At 36.2% G+C, this 18,996-nt stretch overlaps 1 protein-coding gene across 1 annotated transcript in view; it reads left to right on the top strand.

Annotated features, from left to right (window-relative positions):
* The window catches only part of LOC102804402 (uncharacterized), a 44,350-nt gene that overhangs the window by 11,177 nt on the left and 14,177 nt on the right, over nucleotides 1-18,996 (top strand). The window contains exon 2 of the mRNA XM_085507645.1: nucleotides 13,405-13,518. Within this exon, the coding sequence (XP_085363771.1) occupies nucleotides 13,405-13,518 (114 nt within the window). The remainder of the gene's footprint in view (nucleotides 1-13,404; nucleotides 13,519-18,996) is intronic.

Here is an 18,996-nt window from a genome sequence, read left to right as displayed (position 1 = left end):
TTTAATTTTTAAATTCAAACTCTTCTAAATTGTGAAACATAATGTCTAATTGCAAAAATATTTGCACTATGACCGAACTCATTAATATTCATTGCTAATTAATATTCATGACCGACTGGCACTTGCGAGATTTCTGACCACATATGTAACAGTAACCCCACTCCCAATTCCGGCTTCCGGGTTAAAGCGAACCTCAATGCGGCCTTAATATGATTTCTTCAGACTGTAAAGTTTCCAAAAATGGGGACTTAGAATTCGGTCTCCGTCCGTGCGTTCATGCGTCTGTGTGTCCGTCCGGAGTCATATCTCAAAATCCCTTAGACCGATTCTGTTCATTCTTTGCATGTGCCTAGTACTTTATGTGGGACATATGCACATGTAGTGGTTTAGCGATTCAATTAAAAATGGCTGACTGGCAGCTATCTTGTTTTTTAAAAATGTTTTATTTTAGACATGCTTTGTCAGTTGTCATTCAAACTTGGTACATAGATCATACATGTTAGGATACATGTCCCCGACCATCTGTGAGTTCCTGAGTCTGTCTGTCCGTCTGTGTGTGTGTCTGTCTGTCTGTCCGTGTGTCAGTCTGTCTAGAGTCATATTTCAGAATCCTGTGGACCAATTCCGTTCATTCTTTGCATGTGCCTAGTACCTTATGTGGGACATATGCACATGCAGTGGTTTAGCAATTTGATTCAAAATGGACGACTGGCAATCATCTTGTTTTTTGAAAATGTTGTATTTTGGACATGCTTTGTCAGTTGTCATTCAAACTTGGTACATTGATTATACATGTTAGGATACATGTCCATGACGATTTATTTCGCAATTGGATCAAAGATGGTCGACTTGCAGGCATCTTGTTTTTTTTATATGCGGTATTTTGGACGTGCTCTGTCAGTTTTCATTCAAATTTGGCACATACATGTACTTTATGCATGTTAGGATGCATATCCATGACAATTTCTTTCAAAATCTGGTCAAGGATGGCCGATTGACAGCCATCTGACTTTTTGGCTTACTGCTGTATTTCCACAATTTATGTACACATACATCATACATATCAGTGTGTTTCATAATCAGATCAAAGATGGCAGAATAATGGCTGTTTTTATTTTTGGCCATATTACTACTACAAGGAACTCGTGTTTGGATGTAAATAAACAATCTGTTGTATACACCACTTGGAACTCAAGTTTCAAGGACATGCTCGCAACAACCCCTCCGCTTTAATATGACGGGCACAAAGAGAACTTTCAAAAATTTAACGGGGACTGTGTCATTTTCAATGACTTGTTCACTGGGTTTTAATTTTGCTTATTTCGCTGACTGAAAAATGTGTTAAATTAAAACCCAGTGAATATGTAAAATTTAGCATAGCACACATTATCTAAATGATAAAACAATGAATTTAAAATCCGCTGAATATGCCTGAAATGGTTAATCAGCGAAATTTGAACCCAGTGAAAATTAGTCATTTCACAGTAACTCTTCACCAGTCACCAACTATTTTTAGATATGATCATATATGTAATTAAAATGTAATTTTTGCCACCGTTGAAAACATGAATTTCAAATCATTTACTACACCGAGAAAATGAAACCTGGGGTTTGGGTTACATATGTTATATTTCTTCCCAATTTGTACGTAAAATGGTTACAAGAAAAATAATGCAGTGAAAGCCGCAAGGGCTGAAACTATTCAATTCTTTTGCAGAATCAATCTAGTTTTCATATATACAGATTCATTTTACTGTCTTTATGTTTAAAGATTGGTCAGACATATAAAATAAAATGCATGTGCCGTATTTGCTCTCTTAAAAGCCCATGTACCTATTCGCATTGCAGGTGTTTTTTTTTTATGGAGAAAATAAGTCATATGTTTATGGTACTTTATACATGCAATTTTAGGTTTACAAATGTATGTATACCTATTGCCTATGCTAATCTAATATAGCAAATACTCTTTTGCTGATACATACACCAAATCAGAGTCACAATTTCACACTGTCTCACGAATGTTAAAGAGGGGAAGTCATCACCTACGCATGCGTCGGGTGGTCATAGCGTGTCATTGTTTACAAACAAGCGTCTACCATAAGCCTTTGCGTTCTTAGCGTATGTTATCGTTTTGTGGGACTCAATTCCCACGCGTGCGCAGGTGACGACTCTCTCGCTTTAATCAAAACAGACTTTGAGAAGGGGTGGGGAGTTTTTTCAAATGTATGGTATTTGTATCTAATATTTACAAATAATATAATACTAATAAAACATTTATTGTCAAAATAAAATTGATTGTTTTCATTTCTACAAATGTATTGTTCTTTTCACACTATCAGTTGTAGAAGTTTGCATAATGTAGGTTATCTGTTTTTAGTCCCCGTTCGGACGAAGTCCGAAAACGGGGACTTATAATTCGGTCGGACATGCTTTGTCAGTTTTCATGCTTTGTCACCGTCCATGAGTTCCTGAGTCTGTCTGTCCGTCCGTCCGTCCGCCCGTGTGTCCGTCAGACTATATTTCCAAGATTTATGTACCATTTTCATTTGTATTTGGCACATACATCATACATGTTACTTTGTTTCATAATCTGATCAAAGATGGCCAAATAACGGATGTTTTAATTTTTGGCCATATTACTATATCTCTGTCATCCATGTATCATTTTCATTGATATTTAACATGTCATAAATGGATACATGTACATGTCAATTCAATTTGCAATTTGATCAAATATGGCCGACTGGCAGCCATCTTGTTTAAAATGTGATAACTTTGTGCTTTCACTTGTGATCTATGTTTTTCTTTGTTATGTCTTAAACTGGAGGGGTCGTCACGTATTCAAATTTGGTGTAAATAAACAATCTGTTGTATATGCCACTTTGGACTCAAGTTTCAGGGAAACGTTCGCGACTCCCCTCCACTCTAATATGACAAGCACAAAAAGAACTTTCAAAAATTTAACGGGGACTGTGTCATTTTCAGTGACTTGTTTTTATTGAATCACATTTTTATTTCAAGAAAAAAAATGCTTTTTTAAAAATTAAAAATAATTAACAAGTAACGGAAATCCCGGGAATGTGCACTTCGGCTAAGCCCTTCTGAGCCGAAACAATAACATTTGTAATTAGCATAATCCCACAAATAAACATTGTCTGTACGCGTCCGGTCAAACGACCGGATGCACTCACTCTTTGCTGATAGTTTATCGCATCGCTTTTCTCTACTATATATTACTGTTCATTTATTTTGTATTGACCAAGTTTATTTTGAAAAATGGCACAGGAAAAAAAAATCGGAAAAAGTGCGTTTCAATGACAAGCGAAACCTGTAAGTTTCTGAATATCAGAAAGTGTATTTTTTTCTACGCAACACAGTTTCTCTACGAAACAAAATCGGATGAGTCGACAACAGAAGTCGAGTGAAAACCCAAGTGACATTTGCTCCACTACATCGGAGACTGAAGACACCACCGTAACCACCTTGAATGCTGACGATGAGGACACCATTATACTGTCACTAGAGGCTGGCGACACAACATCAACATACAAAATGACTATGTCAAAACGAAAAATATTGCCAGCGAAGTCTGCAGTGTCTGGCAACGTTTGCGGTGAAGCTAATAACATGTGGCTCGTCGACCTGGATATATTGATTACGAATCTGGCTGACCACTGTGAATGTTCACGGTGTAAAAAAGGAAAAATATATATTCATGAAGAATGTCGTTATGGCTGGGGATCTCACTTTAGTCTCCGGTGTTCACGCGGCCTTTCAAACCTAACACATGCACGCGTATTGGCTAAGAATACGAGGTCGTCAAAAATAGACTAATCAGGTTAATTACTAGTATGTCATGTAGGACGGCAGACTAATTTTCAAATGAAATTGAGTGACGCATCAGTGGTTCATAGACAAAGTGGTTCATAGACACGTACATTCATAGCTCATAGTAATAATTGTATAACAATCGTACTGCAAGTCTACAAAAACTCTGATTGTAACGAGTTATAGAGCAAAAACGACAGTTACTCCCAAGCGGATTCAGTCAGCAAATAGTAGGCTTATTTTACTCAAATTACGATTTTTAATTAATATTCAACAACAAAAGTTTTATCGCCGATATTTAGTAAAAATGAAAATTGGAGCATGCAATATATGCAATTTTACAGCCATTCTGAGAATTATTGGGACAGTCAGATAGCAAGATGAACAGTTTTTATTTAATTTACATGTAGCTTTACGATAAGTGGGTTTCATATCGGGTGGCATTTGCAGGGAGTAGGGCTTTGTCGCATTAACTGGTACTTTCATTGTTGTTGAGAATTAAAGTTTTGAGTGTCATGAACAACTAGTGCTATTTTGAGAATACCATCCTTAGAATTTGCCATTGCCACTTCCACCCCCTGGGTGCGCGCTAAGTTGGTGAGCAGATTACCAAGGGATGAGAAACTATTTACCTCGGCGATAAAATGCAATGTAATGCAAGTAATGCAATATCACGACAAATGTTTCAAATGTTCACCCAATCTTCCATGTTTATTTTGTAATATGAATTAATAATACCCATAACAATTTTCCAATATAGATAAAATCAAAGAAAGCTTAGAAAGAACTCCCGTGTGCTGAGAGTATTGGAGACACATTAAAAATTGATTCAAAATTACTTGAACTTGAGATATTGATGGAAATGCAGAAAACTAATTATGCAAATAAGGTAACTAATATGAACACATTTAAGTGTAAAACTAATAAGGTCTGCGCAATGTAAAAGTAATAAGATCTGCGTAATGTAATATCTATGTACCAAGTTTCATTGAAATGTGATTAGAACCAAAAAATTATTAATTATTGTGCTAATTAAGAGAATTAATATGAACAGATTTTAACCCAAAATTAATCAGGCTGTCTATTGTCCTAGAGCATTTATGTACCAAGTTTTATTCAAATGTGATGATCAATACTTGAGATATTAGTATTAATTAATTAATTAATTAATTATGTTAATTAGTTGATTAAGAAGCATAAATATTTACCAAAACTAATATGGTGTATAGTCCTACACATGTAGGTTCATTGAAATGTGATGAGCACTCTTTAAAAGTTTCATTAAAATTCAATGAGTGGTTCTTAAGACAAATTAACTAATTAAGCAAATTAGTAGTTAATATGCACAATAATTTATCCTAAAATTAATCAAGTCTCTGCATAGTCCTAGAAGATCTATGTCGCAAGTCTCATTGAAATGTGATGATTAGTACTTGAGATATCAGGTGAAGGGCTGAAAATTAACTAATTATGCTAATAAGGTGATTAATATGCACAAATATTTCTCCAAAAACTAATTAGGTCTCTGCACAGTCCTCAAGTAACTATGTACCATGTTTCATTGAAATGTTCATTACTACTTGAAATATCAATAGCTGAAAATTAATTAATTATGCAAATTAGGTAATTAATATGTACTGATATTACCCTAAAAACTATCTGTGCAGTCTCATATGACATCTATGTACCAAGTTTTATTGAAATGTTATGATTAGTACTTGAGATATCAGTGGAAAAGCCGAAAATTGATTAATCATTATGCAAATTAGGTAATTAATATAAACAGATTTTTACCCAAAACTAATGAAATCTGCGCATTAGATCAGAGCATCCATGTGCCAAGTTTCATCAAAATCCAATGAGTGGTTCTTCAAATATCAGTGGAACAGTCATGGAACAGCTTAAAATCAGTTAATTATCATGCAAATTAGGTATTTAATATTCATAGATTTTTACCAAAAACAAATCTAGTGTAGCCACTGCACCATTAAAACACCACTGTAGTTCAAATACACACACACACACACACACACACACACACACACACACACACACACACACACACACACACACACACACACACACACACACACACACACACACACACACACACACACACACACACACACACACACACACACACACACACACACACACACACACACACACACACACACACACACACACACACACACACACACACACACACACACACACACACACACACACACACACACACACACACACACACACACACACACACACACACACACACACACACACACACACACACACACACACACACACACACACACACACACACACACACACACACACACACACACACACACACACACACACACACACACACAAACACACACACACACACACACACACACACACACACACACACACACACACACACACACACACACACACACACACACACACACACACACACACACACACACACACACACACACACACACACACACACACACACACACACACACACACACACACACACACACACACACACACACACACACACACACACACACACACACACACACACACACACACACACACACACACACACACACACACACACACACACACACACACACACACACACACACACACACACACACACACACACACACACACACACACACACACACACACACACACACACACACACACACACACACACACACACACACACACACACACACACACACACACACACACACACACACACACACACACACACACACACACACACACACACACACACACACACACACACACACACACACACACACACACACACACACACACAGACAGACACAGAGTGTTCTCCCCAGGCCTCTGAAGCGACACGGTACCGTGACGCTTATTGCTTTGTTTACAAGTGTCAGTCTCGTCTTGCACGAATTTAAAACAATAACATGTATTGATCGAAAGGTAATCCCGCTTTTGTTAGCCATACAAAGACAGTGATAAAAACGGAAGTCTGCAATAAGTTGCGAAGTCTTTCAAGGATGCAGAGCCTCCAAATCCAAACAAAAATACAAGAGTAGCAATAATTTGCCCATTGCACGCAACGGCAACAATGTGACAAAACAAGTCACGGCGTACGTCGGGAAGATCAACCCCGATTTGCTGCACTCCGATTTTTTATCACTCAATCGCCGGTGACATTAATTACCCCAAAATTAAAAAAAAACAAGTGAAATTAAGTCGCATTGGAAAGAAAAGTGTGAATAATTCAACAGCAGACGAGACGGGTTAAGAAAAAACGAACCCTGACCTCTGGAAATACCCCATTCATAGGATGCCTTAGTAGCGAAGAACGCCGCCCTAAGGCGACATAATGCACGTTGTGACCGATGCATGCTGGGTTACAGGGGGGCTCTGATCGAGGTAACAAAGATGGCGGCGCAGAGTGCATGTTTTTCCGCGATGTTTAAAAACAACATCTCGTTGGCGATTTTGATGTATTGCCTATGATAATAGTCAATGAACCGTTTTAATAAACAATTTGTGTATTTTACACCAAAAAGTCAGATACCGATGATCGCAATAGCAGCAGTGAATACCTGTCCAACGCAATGCCGACAGCTGACAATGTTACGGTGATCGTAGCGTTATTTACTCACAAGGTATATAGCAATGAAAAATCGCCGACTATTAGTGCCGAACTGCCATTGTAGAATTTTTTTCTAATTATTGATTTATTTCAACATATTTCGATATCTCGCCGACTTTATAAATTTAACCAAAAGATGTTTTCCCCCGACGTTATATGAACTGACAGTGACATGGGCACTAAAACTTGTACACAATGATGAACCAGTTACATCCATGGATAACATTATATTCACTGACTAGCTATAACACAAGTTTTTCAATTTGTTTTCCTTTTTATGCTGTTCTATTTCAAACTTTATTTGACTTGATACAAAAACATAAAATACAATGCAGTAAAATGATATAAAATTTATCAAATATAAAAATATCTTGTCTTAATTGTATTAATTAATTGTATTATTAGATTGACCAAATTGTTTGGGAAAAACTGATTACTAGTATTATGCAAATATAATTATGCAAATTAGATGTATTGTTATGCAAATTGACCGTGATGCTTGACATGAAGTCTGGGGAGAACACTGCATACATACGGACATACGGACATACATACATACATACGGACATACATACATACATACGGACATACATACATACATACGGACATACATACATACATACGGACATACGGACATACATACATACGGACATACGGACATACATACATACGGACATGCATACATACGGACATAGATACATACGGACATACATACGGACATACGGACATACATACGGACATACGGACATACATACGGACATACGGACATACATACGGACATACATACGGACATACATACGGACATACGGACATACATACGGACATACATACGGACATACGGACATACATACGGACATACATACGGACATACGGACATACATACATACGGACATACATACATACATACGGACATACATACATACATACGGACATACGGACATACATACGGACATACGGACATACATACGGACATACGGACATACATACGGACATACGGACATACATACGGACATACATACGGACATACGGACATACATACGGTACCCCAGACCATTCGTCCCGGTGTTATCGCTATCGCCACACGAGACTCCAGCTTGTCTCCTATACAATTTGACTGCGCACATCCAGAAAGTAGATGTAGCTGTGATTGGTGGAATACTAATGAGTTGAGTGTCAATCAAACGCCCACGCTATCTTTAGTAAACAAAGTCACGTGACACGCGCCATTTTAGTTTTGGCAGGCGATTTCAAGGCAGCACGCTTAACCCTTTCGTTCACAGGTTGGGAGATATTAGAATGACTGACAATTTCACGCCACTGTTTTACATTATTGGCGGATTTTAATTCTGCGCTATCAATCTTTCTCTTACAAACTAGACATAGATGAGACGACAGAGTCGCTCCTTTTACAACGTCGCACTGGATCAAATTGGAAAGACGATTTCCATAAGTTATCCCTCCTGCTTTTCCTGGCTTGAATAAATTCACACACGACTTTAACTGTCCACAAACTCGAAGACTACACGAACACAGTCTACAATAGTCGTCCGCAACAATATGTATGTATTTCTTCGGTGTACTGATGCACGAATGCACCGTGACACGGTGTTTCTGGGGTGTCGCCATCGCTGAGAATGCCGCCGACGCAATTTTTCACCCAACTCGCGATTCTGTTTTGCAACATTTTATCAATATTCCCTTTGACAAAATCGCCGACAAAAGCACCGCTTTGCTGATCTTTTGTTCTATAATTCTTAATGCAAACACCGACCCTAGTAGTAATTAGTAACGTCGCCTAGTACATATGAACGGTCGTCATTGCAAATCGAACATCCTTTTGAAATTTGGACGTCGGGCAGGCGATTTCAAGGCACCGCACTTAAATATTAGCAACATATTTTTCTGAGCGGTTGTTTATTCTCTTTCAAACGAGACATAAATGTGACGACATAGTCGATCCCTTATCCACCGCTACGAATGCCGCAATGTTTCGTTCGTTTTGCAACATGCCACAGATCGTCGAAAAAAACACCACTTCGACGGAAGATTGCGTAATAAGGGGGTTAAAACAAGAAAACAAATGCCATGTTTAATACATATCGACCTGTTTTACTTGCGAAAGATAACGGAACATGAACTCGTTTCGTCCGACTTCGGAACCCGAAGGAACACACCAACAACGTTGAATTTACCTGCTATCTTCCAAATATGGTATATTAATTTATTCAGTTGTTTATTTAGAGTGACGTCCGCGGTCGAATGCGATTGGCTATCGATGTCAGTGCAAAGGTCATATGAATATTAAAATTAAGTGGGCGGAAGGAAAATTGTATAGGAGACAAGCTGGAGTCTCGTGTGGCGATAGCGATAACACCGGGACGAATGGTCTGGGGTATACATACGGACATACATACGGACATACAGACATACGGACATACATACGGACATACAGACATACAGACAGGGTAACTGCAAAGACTCCCTTTTGTGCTTCGCACACGGGAGTCAATATAGTACAAAACAAATGTATAACTCATTCTCAGCAATGAAATAAAGAAATGTATATATATTTAAATTATTACTAATGCATTGCAATACAACTAATTGAAATTGAAAGAAATTGCAATGTAAAATATTCCATCAGTAACACTTCTCGGAGTCATATTTCGCGGTCAGTGTTATTTACGAAAATAATAGTTCACAATTTTATAAATTGGCTTGGCAATTCTTACCACCAATTAGATATGTGTAGGCCTGAACATGTAAAATCGGGAAAATTAGGGAGTGGGCTTATACTCGAGGACCACCTCAGAAAAGATCATTTTTCAGGGGGTTTAAAATTGTAACCATCTTCCCAACCACGAAAAATTATCCAAATTACATTTTTCGTTCACAGCGCCGGTCTCGGAGAAAGTCTTTTGATTTCCACAACACTTTTTACAATGAAGAAACAAACATGTTCATAAAAATACACACATTTTATAACAATACAGTTTACATATCGTCTGAATTTACGATGCAAAAATAGGTAGGGTCTGTGGGAAAACTGTCAAAGGCAAGATCTTTGTTGCTACTACTCTAAATATCCAAACATATTTTAGTATAATGTGGTAATAACGACTGCACCGTTACATCGATATGTGCAGTTTAAATCACTTCATTATAATACTAGATGAGGGTGAAGTACAGTTTTTCAAAATGAAAAGTGTCCATTAGAATATATTCATTTTGAATTACATACAATGTAGAAAAAACAAGAAATGAAGAATAGTTATAAGTTTGCAAATCATTAATGTTAATTCCTCTATGAAATCATGACACAGCAAGCCATCTGTCAAACGGCACCGTCAAGTCTAGAACAAAGCAAATGCAAGAGTATTTTGCAAAGTTGTTAGCCATCCTAGTAACTGAATAATTCTCAAAATGACTGTAAGTTTTGTGCACTTCTATTAGAGCCAATATGGTATGATGCTGTACTGTCCAGTATAATAATTCTTTGTTTTTTTCTTCCATTTCATTCTGATGGTAGTTAGTATTTTGTCAATTCGTTTCTCCAAGTGTATGCTTATTTCATATTTGATTAGTTACCATACTTCACCGGTCTAGGCCCAGGAGCTTCAAGATCTTAGCTTAGCTTAGGGAAAGTAAATACCCTCAGACTATTATACTGTAGCCTATCTGCCATTGAGGGCACTCTAATCATAACGCTATGACGAGACTGAAATTCTGCATTCTGTCATGATTGTTTATGACTGACAGAACTTTCAGTTTCCACTACGACCAGGGATATTTTATACAGTTCAGTTATTGTTTTCAATTAATCGAAAACCCTCCGTTTTGTCACTATTTTTGTGCAAATGAGTTACTACATTGTGTGTATATAATAATATTGATCTTCATGTCTACTGACTTAGGCCATGACTCATGTTTTCATTTTAAATTATAAAATTAAAAGTAGTATAGTGTACAAATGTATAAGCAGTTTATTTTTGATACTGTAAAATGACTAATTTTCCCTGGGTTTAAATTTCACTGATTTAGCATTTCAGGCATATTCAGCGGGTTTTAAATTCACGGTTTCGTCATTTAGATAATGTGTTCTATGCTAAATTTTACATATTCACTGTGTTTTAATTTAGCGCATTTTTCCAGTCAGCGAAATAAGCTAAATTAAAACCCAGTGAATAATTACCCCCTTTACAGTAATAACATCTTGTTTGCTTATTTTGTTAATGATCATTAATGAATCGTTTTAATTAACAAAGGATACCAATGATAGCAACAGCAGCGGCGAAATCCTGTTTGCAATGCCATCAGTGAGCAGTCACAGAAAAAAAAAATTTTGTCAGTATCGATTTATTAATTTCATCATATTTTGATTTAACCAAAATGTTTTCCCTGACGTCATGAACATACATGGGCATTAAAACTGACTGTGCTTGTTGTAGACAAAATAATGATGAACCAGTTACCTTCATGGATAAAAATACTTAACGACCATGGCTATAACATTCCAAGTATTCCTTCATTAAAAAACCTGAATTTCCTGAGCTGTAATTCCATTGCTTTTTGTGCTGTTCTATTTCAGACTTTAATAATAAAATACAATGGAGTAAGTTTTATAAAATATATCAGCCTATCTTGTATATAGATTGACTAATTTTATTCACAATAACAATAACACACTTGTATTGACTTGTATAGCAATGATTGTTAGGAGAAACTGATCATTGTGTAAATAGAATTATGCAAAAAATATGTATTGGTATGCAAATTAGCCATGATGCTTGACAATGGAGTCTAGGAGAACACTGAATATCAATATAAAGTACATATATTTTAACACATGATATTGTCACCCATATCATCGTATTGCTGCTCCTAATTATGGAGAAAAAAATTGTATTATTTTTGTTTGATATTTCATATTGATACATCTTTATAATTTATTGTCGTCAATAAAAACTTTGTTTTTGCTGCTCACAAAATATTGAACATGTGCAACAATATACATGCAATTTCATCATCAACATGTGTATTTCAAAACACATGCACATTTGCAAGCAAATACATGTACAATTTTGTGTACAACAAATATGTTTTTTAACTTTAGTAGTATGGTAAATCCAGTGTGTTAATCAACATGCAGTATCAAATATTTTTAAAAATATGCTCAGTTATTTGTTTTGCTGCTTCTAGTATTTGTTACCATCTTCATGCCAGACACAAAACCTGTTTAAAAAGGATCTAGTGAGTGATTTAGGACTACTTCAGGCTGTCTTTCACTGAATAAATCATCCATGCACATCAAGCTATTTTGTATTAATTAAATATGCATGCTTAAAGGCCCATATCACTTGCCCTGGGCAAGTGTGAATTGGAGGTGTGGCTATGCCAAAGAGTGTTGTTAATCACTTGCGTAGCCTATGACGCATCCTGTTTCAGCCGTCCAACATCACGTGACTTTGATTGACAGTAGTAATTATTCAAGATTAATCACACGTCCTTTTCTCCGGTTCATGTTTTTTACTTTTATCCGCCAAAATCTCAGCTCGTACACTATTTATTGTCATAAATACTACACACAGTCACTGCTGTGATATTCATAGTCACATGCATCCACTTTGGCACGACATAATTGACCTGTAAGTTCGCGAAAACGCGTTTTTACCAGAGCTTGGCTGGAGCTGTTTACTACAGCGTGACAAGCAAGGAAATAATCCCTATTGTTTAAGAGCGTATTTATAGTATACCTGGGCATTTAAGTACAGTGCATGTTTTGTAATATTTGTTTCCTATTTGCCATACATGTTTGTAACACACTCACAATGTATATGTACAGTGTTTTTTTCCTATCTTGTACAAGTTCTGGGTCCTTCTCACTGGTGTCTCGATATTAATATTTTCTTCATTTATTTTACTAGAATGTTCAAGGTATGAATTCCAATGTGATAATGGGGATTGTATCGGGATTTACTATGCATGCGATACGATTGCTCACTGTCTAGATAGGTCTGATGAAAAAGGCTGTGATTATGGTAAGAATGCCAGCATGATGTGTGCAAGTGGTTTTACTAATTAAATTTACCTTGCGTGCTGCAATTAGTTGATTGTATGTATTGTTTGAATATATTTTAGTGAGTGGATTTGTGTATTATTTTCTGTGCCTTAGCAGTCACTGTAATTACATATAATTACTACAAATGTATGATTCACTTATACTTATGTAGTTTTATAGTGTCATCTGGGCTTCTGGTTAGAGTTAAATACTTACAGCCAGTGTGGTTAAAGGAAAGCAGAGATCAGGCTTTTGCTGCTCTGTGCAGGGAATTTGAGATCAATGAATGAATTCTGGTGATAAAAACAACTTGTATGTGCAGCAGAATGCCCTATATATTGGCTATAAAATTGGCTGTGAAGTAGACGACATACATCTTCTTTGCATGATAATGGAACCCATTCAGTCTAGTACATCAACAATCCCATAGAAGTGCAAAAAAAAAAGTTAAAACATGGTGAGGTGCTTATGTATGCCATAACAATTCATGTATTACCCCAGTTTTTCAAAATCTCAAATGAAAAATCACATTGTTGGTTGCAAAAAAATTGGCAGAGGACCTGACCTGAAAGTGTTGACACGTACAATCTACAATCTATTAGTAAACAGTAAATAAATATTGCAACGTACGAGTTAAAACTAAATCCGTCCATCCGTCCAGAGTCATATTTCAGAATCCTTTGGACCGATTCTGTTCATTCTTTGCATGTGCCTAGTACTTTATTTGGGACATATGCACATGCAGTGGTTTAGCGATCCATTCAAAATGGCCCACTGGCAGCCACAATTTGTTTCAAAATCGGGTCAAGGATGGCCGATTGACAGCCATCAAACTTTTTGGCTTTACTACTATATTTCCAAGATTTATTTACCATTTTCATTCGTATTTGGCACATACATCATACATGTCAGTTTGTTTCATAATCAGATCAAAGATGGCCAAATAATGGCTGTTTTTATTTTTGGCCATATTACTACCGTACTTATCCGGGCAAGAGCCCATGCCTGGACAAATGCCCTCCCCCAACTTTTGACACAGTAAAGAAGTTGAGGTCATATCCGGGCACACGGCCAGGGGGTCTTTTTCTACACAAAAAAAAAAAAAAAAAAAAAAAACTATTTTCTATTCGTTGACTGTGGTTGTATTAACCATTGACTTTCTTGAAGTCTGTCGTGATACTTATAAAAAAATTTAATTGCGTAAAACAAGGGGTGAACGCAAAATAGATGAGACAGCTTTCTGCCTTCAGGGCAGCGCGTTCACCGCTGATTTTTTTTTCAGAATCATAACAGTCAGCAAGTCTACAAAAATAAATATTAAAGCAGAAATGGTATTTCTCTTTTTACCTTGCCCGTACCATCAAAGATGGAAGGGAAAGGTATATTAAGGGAAAAATTTTGTCCGTCGTTGTTGTCGTCGTCGTTAATAATTGTTATTGTGTGCATAATAACTTTACTAATTCTATTCCAAACTTTATCAAACTTGGTCACCTTATTCATCAGTATAAAATCTTCCCTGAGTTTGAACAACAGATGTCCTGTATGAAAATATCATGCAAAAATTGAGAAAATCTGATAAAATATTTTGACTGTTTCTACTTGACTGATCACTGGTGATACACATCAAAGGTCACTGATCTCAGTGGAAATATGCATTGTTGTATGTGTTCAATGAAGCAAATGATTTATCTTGTAATAATATCCTTGGTAATGTATCTCAGAATCCCATACTGGGTTTCAAAACCAACTTATGGAGAGATTGCACAGTCTGATACACATTTGCAAACCTACCAATAAAATCTTTACAGAAAACAAGATGTCAGAAAATCAATATAAGCACTCCTATGAAATGGGTGCCTAACTTTGATCAAGATCTGAAGCTAATAGAAAATCTGTTTAGTTCAAAGTTATCAAATCAAAAACAATACATAAAAAATACATTAACAGCAAAACATTTCATCCACATTTTAAAAAGAAAATTATTCTAAAATATATGTACTCTGTATTTGACAAACAGTTCATTCGACAAATGAAAACTCACAGGAATATGTTTCAGCTATTAGAACAGAATGATAGACTTTTTATAATACTAGTTTAAAAACGCATTTCAAAGATTGCAGTGTTTGAAGATGTAGATTCTCAGGAGGCAACAGTACTGTTGACTTCTCCCTCCACTGGACACCAACTAACTATTTAAGTTGATTTGCATACAAAGTAGAGCTTGCAACATGATAGCTATTCATAAAGGGTGTTTTTTTTTACTTTTCATATAATACAGTAGTCACACAATGAGGCAGTTCATATTTGTCTCAGTGAATCATTAATTTTTGACAGACACCTGTACAAAATACTTGGACCAAAGCCAGCTAAAATGTTCTGTTATCTTGCATGTTTTATGAATCTATTCACATCTAAATGCAGCACTTTTTTTTGCAATGAGACATTTGTTTTTATACTAAAATATCTGAATTACTTTGAATATGGCTATAAAATTATGTCCCTTAAAATAATTAAACAAATAAGGCACCAATGTTTTTGTAAGATATTTACATCTTTTAAGGACATTCGGTAGACTGATTCCCCACTGTTGGTTCAACCCCAAAACTTGTTTGTATTCAAAATTAATTATGACAATGTATATTCATATTGAAATAAACTATGGTAAAGGGAATTATATTATATAACAAAGGGCAAGGTCACCAGAGTTCAACTATGTTTGAAATATGGCGTGGCCCTAAAAAGGGCCGGCCGTTTGGTTTGTGCTTCCTCAGAAACGATTCAAGCAAATCGTATAAGGAGAGCCGCTAAGTAAAGTGTCGCACTCGTTCGGCTTTAGCGTCGTCGACAATGAAAACAATGTTGCAATATTGTAGCAACCCGTACCTGGGAGAATGGTTGAAATCACGTATTTTGGCTTTATAAATATTTTGTAGCAGCTTGTGAATCCATAACTAGGGCCAGCAATTTTGCAATGTCACGCTGAAGACTGCCAACTTTTTTACCATCTTTTATCACCGCTATTGCATTTCTGTCAGGAAAATTATTCTTCTGTAGTTGGATAAAAAAAAACTTCCTATTTCAAGTCCACCGCGATATTCATATAGTGAGACATTCCAACCGCCAGAACTTGTTGAATGATAACTTTCACCGTGATTACATGTAATAAGTGTCGAGTCTGATAAGAAAGCAATGTCACTATTTGACCTTTATGATGAAATACTAGTAGTGATGTCATTCTTAGCCAATCAGTAAAGCAGATGCATAAAGGTCAAAGATGATTGCTAGACTGTAAACAAAAGCATCGTGTGCCATCGCAGCAGAGCGACCCCATTTTTCTTGTCTCTTTATTATGATTAGACATGAATGAAAAGTGCCAAGCTGACAGACTGCGAAATCCGTGGATTAAAAGTGCTAACTCCAAATTGTGTGGGACGATATCGACGAACTTCAGGAATAAGTTGTAGGGATTTTGTTCGACGGCTACAGTGACGCCAACTTGGACATTTGAGAGTTTTGAGTTTGACGAAGATGGCAATGAATGTACAAATAAAGTTCTGAGAAGTTTTTTCAAACAGCTGTGAATTTTTATTATTTTTACTGTGTAAATTTGTAAATTATTTTTGATTTTGTATGACTGTTGAGAGACCGGAAATCATTTTACGCAGTTTAACCCCTGACATTTTAATTCATTTTGAGTTCACACGTATTGGGCGTGTTTGTCGGCGGGAAAATCCTAATTCAAATGATTCTTCACTGTTGATTCTTATTATTTCTGGTTTATTTGTCACATTATAAGCAATACATTAATTTTGTGTTACTTCTAGTGTTGCATATTGTTCATTTATTTTCGTTGCATGTTTTCATTTGCTATTCTATTCCCTGCCGCAGTTCGATCTGTGTGTTGTCATTTTTCATGAATTTTCGTTTTTTTTTGCCGGGGATCTCCTGGCAAATGCCTACCCCTTCTTTTTGGCAATTTTCCATGTTCAGGACCCTGGGCTTTTACCCGGATAAATACAGTATATCTCTGTCACCCATGTATCATTTTCATTGATATTTAGCATGTCATAAATTGATGTACAAGTCAATTCAATTCGCAATTTGATCAAATATGGCCGACTGGTGGCCATCTTGTTTGTTTGAAATGTGATAACTTGGACATGCTTTCACTTGTGATCTATGTCTTAAACCAGAGGGGTCGTCATGCAACACAAATTTGATGTAAATAAATCTGTTGTATACGCCACTTGTTTTGAGAACACGCTTGTGACTACCCCTGAGCTTTAATATGACGAGCACAAAGAGAACTTTAAAAAATTTTACAGTGACTGTGTAATTTTCAATGACTTGTTAAATCCTGAATGACACTTCAAATCTATGACACTTTGGGTCTACCGGCCATGAGTCTGATGTGACAACCACTAGGCTACAGTGGCCGGTACCTTGTATCGTTCGCGAATGCAACTTGAACTGTGATCTTGTGTTATGTGATTTAGGTGCTTGTTTTAATTTAGCAAATTAAATGTAATATTTAGCCCAGTGGTTGGCTGTTGAGTGGGGCTTTATCATGCTCCAGTGAAAATTTTCTGTCCCACTTTGAAGAAGTCCTTTGATATATTGATTTAAGTAGAGTCCTGTGTGAGATTTACAACTTCTATACATACATGCATATTGTAATTTCATGACGCCTATTCAATTGAAAATATTTAAGAAGTTCACATGAATTTGAAGAAATTGACCACTTTTTAACCACTAAAAGTGACCCTAATACAACTTGTAACCTTAATGTCAAAGTTTCAAGATAGAACGTGTATTTCTTTTCCTATTCCTGGTCCACTCCTGAAAAATATGATGCATTCATATTGTATCGTTTGTGTATGGTTGATGTACATATTCACGACCATCATGCTCGTATTCAAAGCAGCTACATGTATATACAGTTTAGCTAGGTCAATCAATCATGATACAATGCTTAGTTAATTTCCTGCATGTGAATGCTTTTTTCCAATCATTTGTTCAAATGTATGTACATGTAGTTATTTGTGATCGAAATTTCTACTGCAAAAACAATCCCTTATTTAATTTGCTTGGCTGTAACCTTGATAGGCAGCTATATAACAGGTCAATCAATTACAATTTCGTAAATTTTCTTCTGTGTATAAATAAAACAAAAGCAATGCCATTTGTTTGCTCAATACGCCTATTTGCAAACTCATCTTCAACTGTGACCCTTACTTAATTTGCACATGTTCTGAACTCTGTTCGGGAAAGCGAGCGTAGCTAGTTTGCTCTTGTGTTGATTCATGTAACACGCAGTGTATATTGCCATCACTTCTGACTTGCTATAAATAGATAATTATATCTACCAAATATAATGACTGTGATGGTCATGGAAAACAAAGAAAACAAAATAAAATAAAAATGATGCTTATAGTGTATGACTTACTGCTGAAGTTGC

This window comes from Saccoglossus kowalevskii, chromosome 2, assembly GCF_978046115.1.
Source record: "Saccoglossus kowalevskii chromosome 2, keSacKowa6.1, whole genome shotgun sequence".
In the NCBI taxonomy this organism is placed as follows: Eukaryota; Metazoa; Hemichordata; class Enteropneusta; family Harrimaniidae; genus Saccoglossus; species Saccoglossus kowalevskii.
The sequence above is the reverse complement of the archived record's forward strand: the minus strand, read 5'-3'. Positions and strand labels throughout refer to the sequence as shown.